Genomic DNA, 16,677 nt, shown 5'->3' with positions numbered 1-16,677 from the left:
TCCACAAGAACTCAGCAGGAACACCACTTATGACCTCATGGATCTTATTCCCAAGTTCACCGAGAGTTTGAGGTTTGCTGCGATACACGTCTTCATTAGCCCACCCCCATAAAAAAAAATCACATGGGGTGAGGTCTGGACTTCGCCCCGGCCATTCTGTGGGACCTCGGCGACGGCAACCTATCCAGCTTCCTGCGAAGCGCTCATTAAGCCATTGTCTAATAGTCAAGGCGTAATGGGGGTGGAGGGAGCTCCATCTTGCATAAATAACAGTTCATGTGCCTCGTCCCATTCAGAAATTGTAGGCCATACAAAATTATCTAACATTTCCAGGTTATCTTTCAGCGTTCATGGTGTATCTCAACAGATAGGGTCCAATAATGCGAGAAGAAGTTAATCCACGCCACACCGTCACTTTCGGCTTGCCCTGCATTTTTTCAACTGTCTCTTTGGGATCAATTTCTGACCAATAATGGCTATTATGACGATTAACGAATTATCAAATCTTGATGCAATTTTGGCTCTCTCTTCAATGCTCATTCGTAGTGCCATCTCTATCTTCAAGGGCACTTCAAAGGAACTTCAAAGGCTTCAGAGGATGTGAAAAAAAATATGCAACAAATGGCATACTTTAGTCTATAAAACAAGATAACTTTAATTGCAATATGTACATAATTTCAATAGAAATACAAAATTAAAAATAGGGAGTTACTTTCCGCTCACCCTGTATATTCCGAAAATAAGATTCGCGAGTCTTTTATTCCCAGAGTTTTCATTCAATGCATTAAAAAATTCATTATCTGTAATACAGATCTATTCTACTTTTCCACATAGAATCCTCCAACAATGAGACACTTATGGTACCCCTACACTTGTTTGGAAAAGCCGTTCGCATAGAATTTAGTGCCCTGCTTACGAATAAGGTCCTAAAAACAGATTCCACTCCAACGTTATGATTTCTGGTGGAAAATACTCCATATAGCGCCATTTTAAAGCTGAAACAAGTGGAATTAACATACCTATGTCCTCCTCCGTGGCCGTGCGGTCTAAGGCGCTGTGCTTTGGACTCCGACTGCGGGACGGCATAGGCTCGAGTCCGCCTGCGTCCAGTCTCTGGGTTCTCGGTCTGTGTATAGGACTGGTGGCAACCCACCATCTTGAGGAAATTGGGGAGCTCCGAATGAGTAGTGTAACCCGGTCTGGGAAATCTCCTATAACGGATGAGGGTTCGACGTGCTGTCCCCCAAGTCACCCCAATACCGGTTGAAGATCTCCACACCTCTAGCTAGGATTGTGGGAGGGAGACTGGCAGTCGGGAGATCTGCCTAGGCCCTTCAAGGGCTGTCGAGCCACGAGTTATTTATTATTTTTTATTTTATGTAGATACCTATTGACAAGAAAATCGATGCAAAATAACTATTTTATAGTACACTGTTTTTCACGTTTGTGGCATTTCTTAATTTTTAAATCATTTATTTTAAAAACGAATCTCCCAACTGTTGAGATCCAGACACATCACTTGGCATTCATGGTCATTCAGAGTCTGACTCATATTACGCACACACATAGACACATAGAGATCATATATCAAAGCTACTATCTATTTGGCTCTCAGTCCCAATCAGAAATAGAAATTATCGTGTTTGGATTGCACGATCTCCTGATTTAATACCATTAACTACATTTAGTGAGTCGAATGTTTGTAATAGAAAAAGGGCAAAGTAACTTAATTATATTAAATGGTCATTTACAAATTTATCTTACAACATTCTTGCAAAAGCAAGTGGCCAATTTAGATGACCAGTGATACAGATGGAATATCTATAAAGTGAAATAATAATAACAGTTTTGAGAAATGGTAATATCTAATGATTCTTATATATTTCTGTGTATTTCAATGTGTGTTTTCTGAACGTATAATCACCACTTTCAAATTCGTTACATTTCGCCAAATAGATAGACAGTATAGCAGAATGTTCTAACATTCCAGAAGCCTTTGTTGTGAATTAGTTCATGTCTATTGATTACCAATATCAATCCTACTTTTAAACATTACTTAGTTTAACATTCCTACCTGTTTTCCATGCGGCATGACCCGTCTCGGACTTTGCAGTTTGTTTTAAAATCCTCGTAAAGTTTGATGCACTTTTTCTCCCCTTGGCAGACGGAAAGCGCGTGGTTACACGTAGGTAAAGCATCCACAGGGTATGGATCTTTTTCTGTGGGGAAGAAAGAAACAAACAATTAAACAATAAAAAAAATTAAAAAAATAAAGTAATGGATACAAATAAAAATGCACGTTAAGGTTTCATTGCAAGGAGATAATACTTTCAACTAAATGTTGTAGAATTTAATGTTTCAGCGTGTACACAATCGTAAGTCAAATATATTATTTTTGCCATCTGATTCTTATAATGGTCGAACATCGAAAACATCGAGAATCATTCACACGGTAGTGTACATGTTAACCAGTGTTGTCCTGTGTGCTGAAGATAACAGTTTGTGAAGATGGATTCTGAAATCCAAAGGTTAACACTCGGATAGAAACGTTTGGTGCGATTTTGACGCATTACTCATATCTTGCATTCTAACACATACTTGTATATAATAGTAGAGTAGCAGTACTATTCACTACACATTTAGTCAAGATGCCAAAGGTTAACACACATTTTGTCTTTCCACTATTTGGAAAATAGGTTTATGTAAACAGTTTTATCTACCTAAGTGTTTTTCCTTCTTCAGCTGATCTTCTTGTGGATCTTCTTCTTATTCTTGAAGCATTACAACTTCATCTATCAAATGTTTTGGTCTTCTCAACAATATATCTCCATTTTTTCCCTCTCCTGGATGCGCTTCATCCATTTCTTTTACTTTCATGTTCTTCAAATCTTTCATTATTTCATCTTCCCACCCGTTTCTTTGGCCTACCTAAGGCTAGTGTTCAGAGTGGTTTCCATTTATAAATGTATTTCACTAATCATCAGTCATTCTATTTACGTGCCCAAACCACTTTAATCTTTGTGAATTAATTAAATTTATGATATTTTCAGTCATTTAAAAATAAAATCTTATTATCCGGACGGTGTGTAGAATAAATATATCAAGTGATAAATTCAATGTAAAAATTACAACTGTTGAGCGTGTATTCCATATTATAATGTGAAACACATGTTAAACACCCAGAAAATACCACTAAAGGAGTAAAGTGTACGTCATTTTAAAGAAATGGCTCAGTCATTTCCAAGTTAACCACCTTTTTTAATTTTCCATTTTGTGAATTTACATTCTTATACAGTCTTCAAACAAGACATATTCAAGGTTTTTAAGTACTCAATATGTTATGTATATGTTGAGTGTTCAATCCTATTACCACACAATAATCAATATAGAACTTGGAAGCCAAAAAGGCATTGTCTTTAATTCAATGTGTAATATACAGAGAAAGTTGTGGTTTGTAGGTAGTGAGATACTTCAAATCAACCAGACTAATAGAAAAAAATAGTGAGTTAGCGAAGAAATGACACAACGTACTAAAATGTTATTATCCGTACACATAGAACGGACGGATAACCCTCGCCATACTTAAGCCAAACAACAGTTACGCGTGTCCATAGTCAAGAGCAAAACTTTTTCCATAACAAAGGAGCTGAGTCTAAATGTTGACAAATTTTTGCACTAAGTGGAATGCATTTATAAAAATGGCCCCGCAGGGATTTCCACACGCACGCAACAAAATTAGCCCTAGGCTTGGAGGAAATCGCAGGGCAAGTTATTTAGTCCAGCCTAGTTGACGTACGACCCTGCTTCATCTCTCCTGTCTCGGAGACAGAAATGTCGCGCTAACTTTAACTTAGCCTGTCGCTGTCACATTCAGCCAGAGTGCACATGGTCAGTTTAGGGGGAGAAACGAGACAAACTCGTCGGAGCCTCAGAGATCCAAATACATAGGTTTATTTCTGACAGAGCAGTTGGCGAACAAAGTTCTACAACTTGATTTTCTGTGCGTTTTACGCTGCATAAATTATATTATATTACAGAATATATGGACTAATATTTATTTTATCAGGGTGAAATTAGGCCAATTTTTCTTTCGCTGTTGCATTAGCGTCTTGCCTCCACTTCATTCTATTCTGTATTAGCAGGAAACATAAACCAACCTCCGTGGCAACAAGAAGTCCTAAGTTCATATTCTGACTAAGGCATGGATGCTTAGTTCAGCCAAAATAATCAATTAGTAATTCATCCTCATTGCTGTGGTTAACCTAATGAGGTAGAAAAGCAACGTAGAATTACAGAAAACGCAAAATATGAGAGTACTATCGGAATAATTTCTTGGATGATATCTCGTATCTTTATGTAATTACTTTGGTGACTATATTGAGAAAGTTTGTGCAGAGCGCGCTTACACGCCAGGAATTCCGGGTTCGAATCCAAGCCTGGGCATGGATGCTCTTTTCTTAGTGTCCCTTCATGAATTTCATCATATCATCAATCATCCTCATCGTCGCAATTAGCCAAAAGAGGCAGAACAGCGACGCCAAATAGCATGACTTATTTTAAGTCCAGCTTATGCCCAGATAAAATAATCCGGATTGGATGTAAAGTTTAAAGTGGTATATGAATCACTATGTACTTCCACCAGGTATCGAACTCGTAACACCTTGATTACAAGACGACCACGTTACCACTACACCATCCTGCAGACCGTAATTAACTTTCACATATTCACTCAAGAGCATAGGGAGAGAAAGAAAACCAGGAAATTTGAAAAAAAAAACTAGTATTCATAATATAACCATTGTGTGTATGTTTCTGTGTGTTGAATTCTGGTTGACTAACAAAGCTTTCAATTCGCACAATGATTAATCTATTAATAAACCTTAAAATAATATTAATTTGAACATCATTTATTTTTCGTGAGTGAACTGATGCACTACGGTTATTTCAAATTAAGTATTCAGAAGACGAGTTACTGCAAAACTTCATAATTGCTGATACAGCTTGTAAATTGATAGTTTTGCTTACAGGCTATATGGACTTGCTTACAGACATATCTGTCCTTTCTTCTCAATATTGGGAAGGGGCAACATATGATTAGTACATAATGTACATATGCTACCAAATATAAACGTATATTAGACATACGTATGATACGTATATACTGGGAGCCAGTGTCTCTCATTTTGTGAAGTGTAATGTCAAGGTATTGTGCATCAGGATAGACCTTCATTCCCAATAAATTCTTGGTCAAACAGATTTTGGGACTGTTTCTTTTTGCATAGCTCTAAGTTGGACACCCTGTATATATATATATATATATATATATATATATATATATTGATACAGTTCGGTTTAATTTTAAATTATGAAAAGCAATGTCACTCAAATCAATAAGTTGAGTAAGCGAACAAACACACAGCTATCTTTTCTTTGCGAAACGTTGGAAATTAGTGACTTGGGGGAACGCATGATCCAGGAAAGGAATATTCTATTTTCAATTCCACAAACAAGCTGCTTACTCTTTCGTACCACACCAATCATGATATATATGGAACGATGTGGAATTTCAATGCCATAAAAGCAACGATGTTGATATGTTCGCTGTTGTAAAAAGTATCGGAGAAACTCCATCAAACGTATAAGAATTTGCAATATTCCAGGAATCTGTTTACCGCTGAATTACCCACAGAACACCTGAATACCACGTTAGCACCACTTTTAATATCACCCATTTATCCATTTCAAACCAACCAAATTACCAACATGTGAATTTTCTTTATACATATTCAAAAAGAATCTAACATAACAGATATATTTGACATGAAAATACAAGATGAACTATGAACCATAAAGAAAAATTCAATTTTTTATATTTTCAAGGAGTCTCTAAGGCCGAAGTGAAAAATTGCAATCGACATTTGTAATTTTAAAAGGAATCAATAAAATGTAAATATAAGAATTGTGTTACGTCTCTCCGGTTTTAAAGGCTGTCTTTGATTGGTTCGTTTAGAAGCGACATGAATCACCCAAAAGGCAGAAAAATGCACAACTAGTATGATAAACGCTTAAGAAATGGGAAGGAATGAAGTAAATAAATGATATTTTTCATTAATAATAATTCAGGCACTTTCTACTTATGTAAAGGTGGAATTATATTTTAAAAGATACACACACTTTCATTTCCCTATGAGCCATAAATTCAAACTCATATCTCTCAATTATTATTTTCAAACTATTTTTATATATCCTGGGGTATCAAAGATATTGCATTTGTTTCATTTTCCCGTTTTTAGAAGCAAGTTTTTGATTTTGATTTGATTTATCTTACTTCACCTTTTGTGCCACTTTTGGCTAATTTGCGAAGATGGGGATGAGTGGTGATATGATGAAAGAATGAATGGACACTCACAAACATCCATGCCCCGGCCAGGATTCGAACCCGGGACCCCTGGCGTCGTAGCACGATGTGTTAACCACTCCGCCACGGGGGCCGACTTAGAACCAAGTAGCTGTTGAGTTAAATATATATGTTTGTCCGCATGCGCGTGTGTGATAGAGTGAAGAGTGTCAGGGAATGAGCGAGATAGCGAGCGAGAGAGAGAGAGAGAGAGAGAGAGAGAGAGAGAGAGAGAGAGAGAGAGAGAGAACATATAGAGAATATCATCATCTGGATGGCACTATTGTGCTTCTGTAGGTTTGTCTCTACGTGCATGTGACAAAAATCGATAATAATCATAGCATATCGTACGAGAACGGACCGTTAAATAAATTAACAACACATACAATTAAGTTTATGCAAAAGTAATAATCGGTCTAGAAAAGGAGAATAAAACATAGTTTGCAATACAGACCAGCTGAGATTGTAGCTCCCATACCAAAACCCTTACGGTATCATCACTCGTAAAGGTGATTGGACTTGCTCACATATACAGAGTTACGTGCCATTATCTGATTTCTGCATGCAAAGGTCACATCACTCGCCGAATTTCGTTGTCGGTCCGTGAATGTACTGCGTCAAGGCGTTTTTAGCTGCACGATAACGCCAGACCTCACACAGCGAACTTCACTCATTAAGAACTGCGGCACATCCGGAATATATTGACTTTTAGCCTTAGGCCCGACTTCAAACTTGACACTTGAAAATCAGCCTTAATACCTTCAGAATGTCTTAGCCGACTGCTGCAGACTGTTCACTAAATTCTATCATACGATTGAACAAATGTTTGAACGCACTTATTCAAACAATGTTTGCTTATAACCTAGTCGACGTGTACCTGTCTCTCAATTTAAAAACAGAATACTCGTAATTATTATACGTTTGATCATATTGTAGTTGTACTTGTTCAACAACAAAGTGGCAATATAGTTGATTAAATCATGTGTATGGCTACTCGAATGTTCATAAGAAATATTTGCACTTTAGCAATTGAAAGTTTGTGGTACTACCTGTGGCGATAATTATGACAAATAGAATAAATGATGATCTCATGACAAGGACAAGAGAATAAAATGAAACACGGTTCCTTTCACGGTATTTAAAATGGCTTCGCATCGTCAAGTCCCGCGAATTCAGATAATTAACGAAATTGTCAATGTTTGTCTAATAAAGATGTCTTCGTTTCACAGGATATATGTTGTAATTATAGCAAAGAATGGTACTTAGTTGCTAAAATTAATGAGCCATGATTTGCAAACGTGTTTTCAAGTTATCCTTGTGTTATGAAGATTGTAGTTATTATAAACCCTATAAATATTCATGATATTACTGAACGAGCATGGTCCCTGCATATCACCTTTAAAACGTGATCTCATGCACAAACATGAACATGGTCTATATTCAATGGCATGTTCAAGGAGGAGAGTGGATCGTAACCCCCTCATTTTGGTCCAGCTCCCCCCTCAGAAAAGAAAATAACATTACATTTATGAAAACATTAAAAAATACATCACTGATTAATAATTATTAAGTAAGACATATGTACACACACACACACACACGCACACATACACAAACACACTACACGTATATATATATATATATATATAACACACTACACGTATATATATATATATATATGTGTGTGTGTGTGTGTGTGTGTGTGTGTGTGTGTGTGTGCGGGGGGGGTGTATGTGTGTGTGTAGCTAACCTTACTCTGTAAAATAGTTTTATGCATGTATGTTAAATACACGGTGTTGTATGAAGGTGTGGACCCTGTGGCTGAGTGGTTAGCACATTGCGCTGTGACGCCAGGGGTCCCGGGTTCGAATCCCGCCCGAGCACTGTTGTTTGTGAATGTCCATTCATCAATTTCATCATTTCATCACTCATCCCCATCTTCGCAAATTAGCCAAGAGGCACAAAACGCGAAGTAAAATAAAATCAATCAATCAATTGTATGAAGTTGTAAATCTGTTCACAACACTTAGAAAAATACATTTCAATTTTAATACACACACAGAAAAAGAAAGAGAGAGAGAGAGAGAGAGAGAGAGAGAGAGAGTTGGATATGGACTGGACAGATATAGATATAGAGTGCCCCCTCAAACTAATACTTTCGATTATCTTTTTGGGCCATCCGGTATAAATTTTTTTATCGTGTTACTTCTAAGTCAAGTCAAGGGTATTCTAAATAATACAAATAATGTAAAACATTTTCTATATTTCTGTACTCGTTACTGAAAATTGAAAATTGTGAAAGAAGTGTAGAGCTACTTTAAGTGTTGTGGAAACCAAGTGGACAGTTATCGTATTTTTCATCGCCTAGCTTCCCTTTCCAGCAAATAAATAGAAAAGGGGCGGACAACAGTGGGAATCTAAAGCGTTGGTGCCCCTGACTGTTGAAGAGAATAAAATGCACGAAGCGTGTACCAAACACATGCCGCCAAGATGTATGGGAACATATGACACCAGCATAGCTTACGTACGCCTGGATGCTTTGTTTATTTCCCCACGTGGATAATACGGTTCTGCACACGAGATCTGCGAGGAGGTAGGTGACCCATTTAACAAGTCCGCACTCTCTGCTATATTTCACTTGGCGATGCAGCATAATACTATAGAAATGATTTCGGAATATAATGCATCTTTTATCTGGCTGTGTGCGTGTAGTTTATATCATTTCCTACTGACATTGAAAATTTCAAAATTATTTTTTAGAAAAAAGTGAAATTAATATGAGGTATTGACGGTTTCAACCTTATCGAAACCACCGCTAGACATTAACAATTTTGACACTCAAAATTAAGCAAATTGTGATTTTTCAATTTTACGTCTCTCTTTGTCCAAATGGTTAGCGCTCTCACCTTTGGTGCGAGCGGTCCTGGATTCGATTCCCGATGGAAGCCCAGAAAATTCAGATGTTAACCCAGTTTCATGATGACAATTGGAAAGTTACTTGGAAGAGTAAGTAGCGGGATCTGGTCACTAAAGCCGACGAAAAAAAAACAGCGGCGATGGGACTTGATGCCCTGACCACGCATCATCCAACGAAATGCCGTTTGGAAGGCCTTGGTTCTTAGAGGGCTGTTGCGCCATGGAATTTAGTTTAGTTTAGTCTAATGCGACAATAAGGAAGGGTTGTTATTAAACGAAACTGATGAAGGGACACTCACTTAGAAAGATCAGGCCAGGATTCGAAACACGAACCTTCGCAACACAAAACCTCCCAGCTCTTCCCCCCATTTTATTGTTTATTTCTTTGCTCTAGTAAATCTCTAAGGTATTCGGCGGAAATGAGAAATGATTAATCAGAGGAAGCATATTTGTGAGATGTATAACGTTTTCCAATAATACACATGCAGAATGAAAAGGAAACTTGCAAGACATGTATGTCAGTGATATGTTCCAATGTGAAATATGCATTGTGCTATGTAATTTATAGGAGTTATCAACGTAAAAGACCCAAGAAAACTCTGCCACTTGAAGATGAATTCCTACGCTTCAAGCAAGATGTCCTTCAAATGTGATCTACTTTAAAGCTCGGTTTCTCGATCCACGCTGGTACACCCAACGGCAAAATAAATGGTATACGAATTGTAAATCATTAATTTCCTCCAGTTTTTCCACAATATTTTGATCATGAATTGAAATAAAAACGTCAATAAGCAGAGGACAACATCTGCTTCGCATCAACAGAATTCCATTCTTTAATACAACAACGGGTGTATAATAGGAAAGAATGAAAACAGCGATTGACAAGTTTGCCGTTGGTACTATTAAGCTAAAATTAGCATGGTTCTAAATCTTATTTGTCTCTATTGCCTATTCGTGTTCTTAGAAAATTGGATTGGTTGGTTGATTTGGTGTTTTAAGTCCACTTTATGCACAGTAAGGATAATCAGGACTGGACCTACAATGTAAAGTGAAGTTTGAACCACTAGCCTCAACCGGGTATCGAACCCGGGACCCCTTGATTACAAGGCGACGACGATACCTATGCGCCATCGGGGAGATCCTCTTACAATATTGGACACTTGCTGCATGAATTACTTTGCAACAATTTTATCTTAAAGCTAGGTAACATTAAAGCCCCCGGTACAGTTTAGTCACAGGGCTTTCTGGAGCCTCCAGATTTTATTACTGGCTTGCAGAAGGAATCGAAAAGTATGTTCAATTCCTGATAAGACACAGAGACGTTTTTTAATATACTTCATCAGTTAATCATTAATCATCATAATCAAGTTTCACCCATGAGGTATACAAGAAACGTAAAACAAAGAAAATTAAAATAATTGAAATGTACTACTTTGAACATAATTGATTTGGAGTTTGAAATATAGAATACTATGCCTGCCTGCTTTATTAGAGTTTTTATGGTGTCGCTATTTCCATGCTTAGATACTGATGGTGAAAAAATGGAAATATACTTTATTTTCCAGTGCAGTGTCCCGGTCATCTCTAGAGCAAGCGAACGAAAACAAGTCTCTGCGCAAGCAGTGACGCGAAACGGCTCCAACAATGAACACGTGAGAGGTAACGGGATTGTGTGAATGGGGGAAAGCAACTGTAGTTACCAGCCTTCACAGCGTGTACTTCTTCGCTCTGCCACTCTATTTCTCCCCATTTTCTGCCGCTATGCGTGGCCTTGCTCCAGAGATCGCAGGGACAGAGTTTAGCTTAAAACTTCAAGATGCAATCTAGCCAGCGTTCAGGTTGAAGACTGGCGGAAGCCAAAATGTTAAAACACCAATACCATCGCTGTCAGGTAAAGTGCTTGAACTCCAAAGAGCAACATCGATTACGTACGTTAGTACGGTTCTATTAACATATCAATCACTCTTGTGATAAGAACGGCAATCAAAAGCACATGTAAAGCGCGTGATTCATGTTTGATTCTTCCACATCGTACTTGCTTCACTTTCTTCTGTGCGTACGTCCAGTCGTTTCACTTTTACTGACAACCATTTCTGCTCAGTTTGACTACTACAGATGGGAACCTTGTTAAAACTCTCCCTGAAGGAGCTCGCCGGGGACGGAATCCTTTGATGAACAAGAGCTAGAAGGGTAAAAGGGAATGGATGTGAGCAGAATAAAGGCAAACTCAAAGCCTAAATCCTGGAACTTTCAGACAGAAAGAAAGGATGCCACCTCGTGCCACTATTACCTACCACACATCGAGGCAAACCGCATCATATACCGTTCTCTCTGTCCTTTTATTTCGCCCCCCCCCCCTCACCCCTTCTCCTTCGCGTTCCCTTCTAGCACCTAAATATCGTCCCGTTTCTGACGATAAAATGCGTCTGCGGCAATAGACTGGGACAGGAAGAGGGATGGAGGAAGGACCGGGGTCCTTTTTCTTTTCAAACCCAATGCATTGCATCGCATTTGCATTATGCATACCAAAGCATCTTCTACGGTATAAAAGTTTCATGAGCGCTATTAACTGAATCTAAAACCATACCAGGGAGGTGTGCTTTACTCAGGAGGGAACTTTGTGGTGTGGGCACCTCAAGTGGAGGAAAGTACAGACCGGAGAAAAGGAAAGACGGGATGGGAGGAGGGGAGGGGGGAAAGGCGCACCCGTCCTCCCCCTCCTCCACCTTTTCCCAACAACGAACCTAAAACGAGCGGGGAATTTTTAATCGTTGACTGCTGACGAATATTTCAAGAAGTGAATTTTCAAACAAGTTTTCTTTTCTTTGTAAATTGTGTTTACTAGTTTCTAACGGCAGGCTCGGTGAAAAAGCCGTGTTCGCGGAAGCTAATCTCAATCGTCTGTATCTTTCTCCTTTTCCTCAGTTGTTACTTTTTCTTTGAGACAGGAAAAGTTGGAGGGGAAAAACGAAAGAACAGGAGAATGATTCGTCATTACCTCAATCTGCATTCACACAAGAATCGGAAGAACTGAGCGGGAGAGAGTTCGTCTGAATTTCAATTTTGTTCGCATGTACAGTAATTAAAAAAAAATACGCTTATATGCCATTGTTGATTAATCGCAACCATGCTGATTGACTTAAATTGATAAATACAGGCTTTACAAAATTGTAATAAAATAATCAGAATTTATATGAATCTGATTTACAGTTACGTTTCATTTAATTGTAGTAGTCCACTTTATGGACAGAAAGGCTAATCGGGAATGGACATACAGTTTAAAGTGGGATGCGAACCACTGTGACATGTGCCTTCACCTGGTATCGAACCCGGGATCCCTCGATTACAACGCGACGATAGTTATGTTTGAATATAATGATTGAATTAACATAACAATTAAAATTCGTAATGTAAGCCATTTAAAAATACGATAGTAGATAGTGTTTGCCAATGTTCTTTGTAAACACAATATAAAAATGCAACAAAAGTTGTTGCTACGAAATGAATTGTTTGAATACTGCGCGTGTGAACACGAACACTTACATGTTGAAATTGTAACGTTAAAAGTATACAAGTAAGTATCCATACGCAGTTTCAGTGGTTGGCGTTTTTATGGAATACTACAACAATTTGAACCTTCCTGTTGAAACCTACTTTATACTTTTAACTCCACAGTCTGCAATATGTAGCTGTTCCTGTATAAATATACATCACTGGAGAAACTAAGGGAAATTGGCGAAATTTAGGATAAATACACCCTACCTTGGGAATATCTGGAGAAAGCGAACGAAAATAAGTCTCTGCGCAAGTAGTGGCTCGAGAGGGCTCGACCAATGAACGCTTGAGAGAGAGAAACTTTGCTGTAGCTACCAGCCGTTTGCAGCAGCGCGCACTGCTTTGCTCCGCGCACTCGATTTCTCCTTTTCTCTACCGTTATGTGCGGCCTTGCTCAACAGATTCCCGAGACAGGGTACGAAGGTAAGCACTTTTTATAATATTACGATATTGGCGCGTGGAGTAGGCAAAGCTTCAATTATTGCTGCGTATTGTTTGGTGAAGAACTTTCCGAACACCAAGAGCCAAAGACATGTCTTGCTCATAATCCGTATAAAAGTCCAGTATGGCAAGAATTAAAGAAGAATTGAAGTTACCAGAAGCACAATGGAGAGCGAATTACTGGGAAGGGCGTCACATTTGACACATTTTCCCCCGAACCGCTACAGCCACGGAGAAGGGATGTGCTTCAGGATACCAAGGGCTGACATAAGCTTCTCGACAGAGCTATTACTCTTCCCATAGATTCCAGCTTGGAAGACAGAAGGCCAGGGTCACCAAGGGACCATGTTAGAAAAAAGGAGGCAATGAGAGAAGCTCACTCCGGATTCCAAAGGGATCGATTACTTACGTCCGAGTGCAGGGGCAGGAACATCGCTCATGACGCCGCGAAGAGCTCTTCACCCTTCCACACTCTCCCCTTCATCTGACACTTCGTTCCCATCCTGCAAAACTCGCATCTTTTCACACCGTATTAACCGCCGATGCAGCTAAGGTAGGCTTTAATACACACCGTTACAATGAAGTTCGTCTCCGATTTGCCGTTTTGGAGTTAAAGTGGTTCCATAGCTAAATGCATATTCAGAACGTCCTTGATGGCCCGGGTTCGAGACTCGGTGGAGGCACATAGTGGTTCTGATCCCACTTAAAACTGTATATCCCATCCCGGTTAGCCCCATTGTGCATAATGTGGACTTACAAACTGAAACAGAAGAACACACTCGAAAATATTTTATTAGGGTACTAGGTTAACGGGTTATGTGGTTACTTATACTCTGTCTCGAGAACCTCTAGAGCGAGCGAATGAAAACAAGTCTCTGCGCAAGTAGTGACTCGAGAGGGCTCGGCCAATGAACACGTGCGAGGGAACGGGATTTCGTGGAGGGGTAAACGACTGCAGTTATCAGCAGTTTGCAGGAGCGTGTTCTGCTTCGTTCCGCTAACTCTCTTTCTCCCCTTCTTTGCCGTTATGCGGGACCATGCTCCAGAGATTCCACGGATAGAACATAGCTCATGTGCCCCCACCCAATATCCCTGCTAGGATGTTCTAGTTCTATCAACAGACGCCGGACTCTCGTTTGAGTTTTCATTGAGTTTTGTTTCTAACTCCATTTTATGCACAGAAAGGCTAATTGGGAGGCCCCGAGGATTCTCGTGAGCACTGTGTGTTATCTCTTACTTGTTTACGTAAGCAACATGGTTATATACTGCATGTGAACTACGCCAATTCGAACCTTAACTTCACCCCAGAGGGGCAACCACAGGGGCGGCATTGCCCCTCGTCCAACCTTTGACGGAAGTCAATTCTGGGGGGGGGGGGCAAACTTTGACAGTCAAGGGCACCTGCAGGTGGGGCACATAGGAGCAATTACCCCTTGATTTCAAATTTTATGCAAATGAAAATACATTTCTCATTTTTTCTCAGTCTCGTCAAGTTCGGAGCGGGGCGGCGGGAGTCGGCCATGGACGCCGAGCGATCTAAATGAAAAAAAAAATGTAAAAGAGAGAATGCCATGGCGCCCCGTGAAATTATTTGGGCCCTATTAAATTAATATTGTTGTCAGTTGCAAAAATTGGATCTAAAAATTTTCTTGCTTGCTTCGCTCAGTATGCTTGTTTTCTGTAATATATTTCAATAATATGTGTTGTATATACCTAGGTATGTACTGAATAAACTTCGAATACGTACACAATTTAGTGTTAGCATGTTGCATATGTATTTTCTTATTTTATGTCACTCCATGTTGCATATGTGTAAAACATATCTTGAACGTGAAAGTTATACGTGTTATATACAAAATGAATTATCTTCGGAATGCATTTATCATTCATTTTCTGGCATTAAAAAATACAGTTTTTGTGCTTGTTTTCCATTATTAGTTAATGTGAAAATGAACGTGTTTAAAAAATATTTCAAATCGTTTGTTCCAAACAAATGTTTTAGCACCGACTTCTACCCACATTTTGCGTAATTTATGAGGATAATCACGTCTTTCATACTACTACTACTACTACTACTACCACTAGTAATAATAATAATAATAATAATAATAATGTCATTATAATTGTTATTAGTAGTAGTAGTATTATTATTATCGTTATTATATATTAATATTAGATTATTATATATAATAATAATGTCATTATTATTATTATTATTGGTACGTTTATCCTGGTACTTGTTTCCCCAGACAAAAAATCGTGGTTGTGCCTCTGACTTCACCGATAGTGTATCAAGTGATCCAGGATTAGATTTCAGATTGAGGTATATTACACAGTCAAAATTAACTGTAGGTCCAGTCCCAATTAAACAATGTGAGCATAAAGTAGGCATAAACAAACAACAAAATATATTTTCCCATTACATAGTGCCATTCAGCACATGAAACGCCACCAAGGAATATAATCACGACGGAACAGCAGTTGAAAGTAGCTAATTGGCTGGGACAGGCCATGCTGAATTTACTTCCAATGTGCTTTCTGACGTCACCAGCCTTCTTGTTTGCTTTTACTCAAAAAATTTCAGTTCCAATTCTTCACGTAGGTGTCAGCTATAGACGAATGCTTATACTGTACTTTGGTTTCATTCATAATTTCATGTTATCCTATTTTTATTTCCATCCTGAGGCAATGACCAATGGAAATAAGAAAGGCACATTATCTGAAAAATAAATGAAACAAAATAACGGCCATCAATAAATTCAAATATTCAAATAGTATTATTTACTCTACAATAATATTTTTAAATTGCAAACGAAAATATTTTGCTACAGACGTTGTAGTAGTATGAGATTATAGAATTATATAACCCTGGAGCTCTATAAAAAGGTAAAGTGAAAATATGAATTTTAGATATTTGTGCATAACTAAATATTATGAATATAACATCTTATACAACACTTCTTTTCGGGGTGTAAGGTGGGACCTTTTGTTAAGACACCCAAATGTGAACATCTCTTCCATCCTGGACTGCATTTTGCAGACTAGGGAGGCTTTGGCGTCTAGACTCACAGCCAGTCTCTGTGGGGCTTGTGTTATGTCTGTGATTGTCCCTACGTCCATTTCATCTGATGACCGCTCATCCTCATATTCGGAATTTGCGAAAAGTGGAAGAAAAGGAAATCAATAAATCATGCAACACTTCATTTCTTTACAAATGAACAAACAAAGGAAAAGGTAAGATTTTAGTTACAAACATTAAAGATGATGTTTATCTCTTTCTCTTTTCGAAAATAAGTACACATATTAATCAAGAATTTCCTTCCGTTATATTTACCTTTTAATATTTACACAGTGTTAATTGTGGTGAA

At 38.4% G+C, this 16,677-nt stretch overlaps 1 protein-coding gene across 3 annotated transcripts in view; it reads right to left on the bottom strand.

The window, feature by feature from the left end:
• The window catches only part of Gfrl (Glial cell line-derived neurotrophic family receptor-like), an 861,280-nt gene that overhangs the window by 248,670 nt on the left and 595,933 nt on the right, over window positions 1–16,677 (bottom strand). For all 3 annotated transcript variants that reach the window (XM_083117425.1, XM_083117426.1, XM_083117427.1), the window contains exon 4: window positions 2,075–2,219. In XM_083117425.1, coding sequence (XP_082973551.1) covers window positions 2,075–2,219 — 145 coding nt within the window. The remainder of the gene's footprint in view (window positions 1–2,074; window positions 2,220–16,677) is intronic.

Source organism: Lepisma saccharinum, chromosome 2 (assembly GCF_977018435.1).
Source record: "Lepisma saccharinum chromosome 2, izLepSacc3.1, whole genome shotgun sequence".
Taxonomy (NCBI): domain Eukaryota; kingdom Metazoa; phylum Arthropoda; class Insecta; order Zygentoma; family Lepismatidae; genus Lepisma; species Lepisma saccharinum.
Note: the sequence above shows the minus strand (reverse complement) of the source record. Positions and strands in the feature narration are given on the sequence as shown.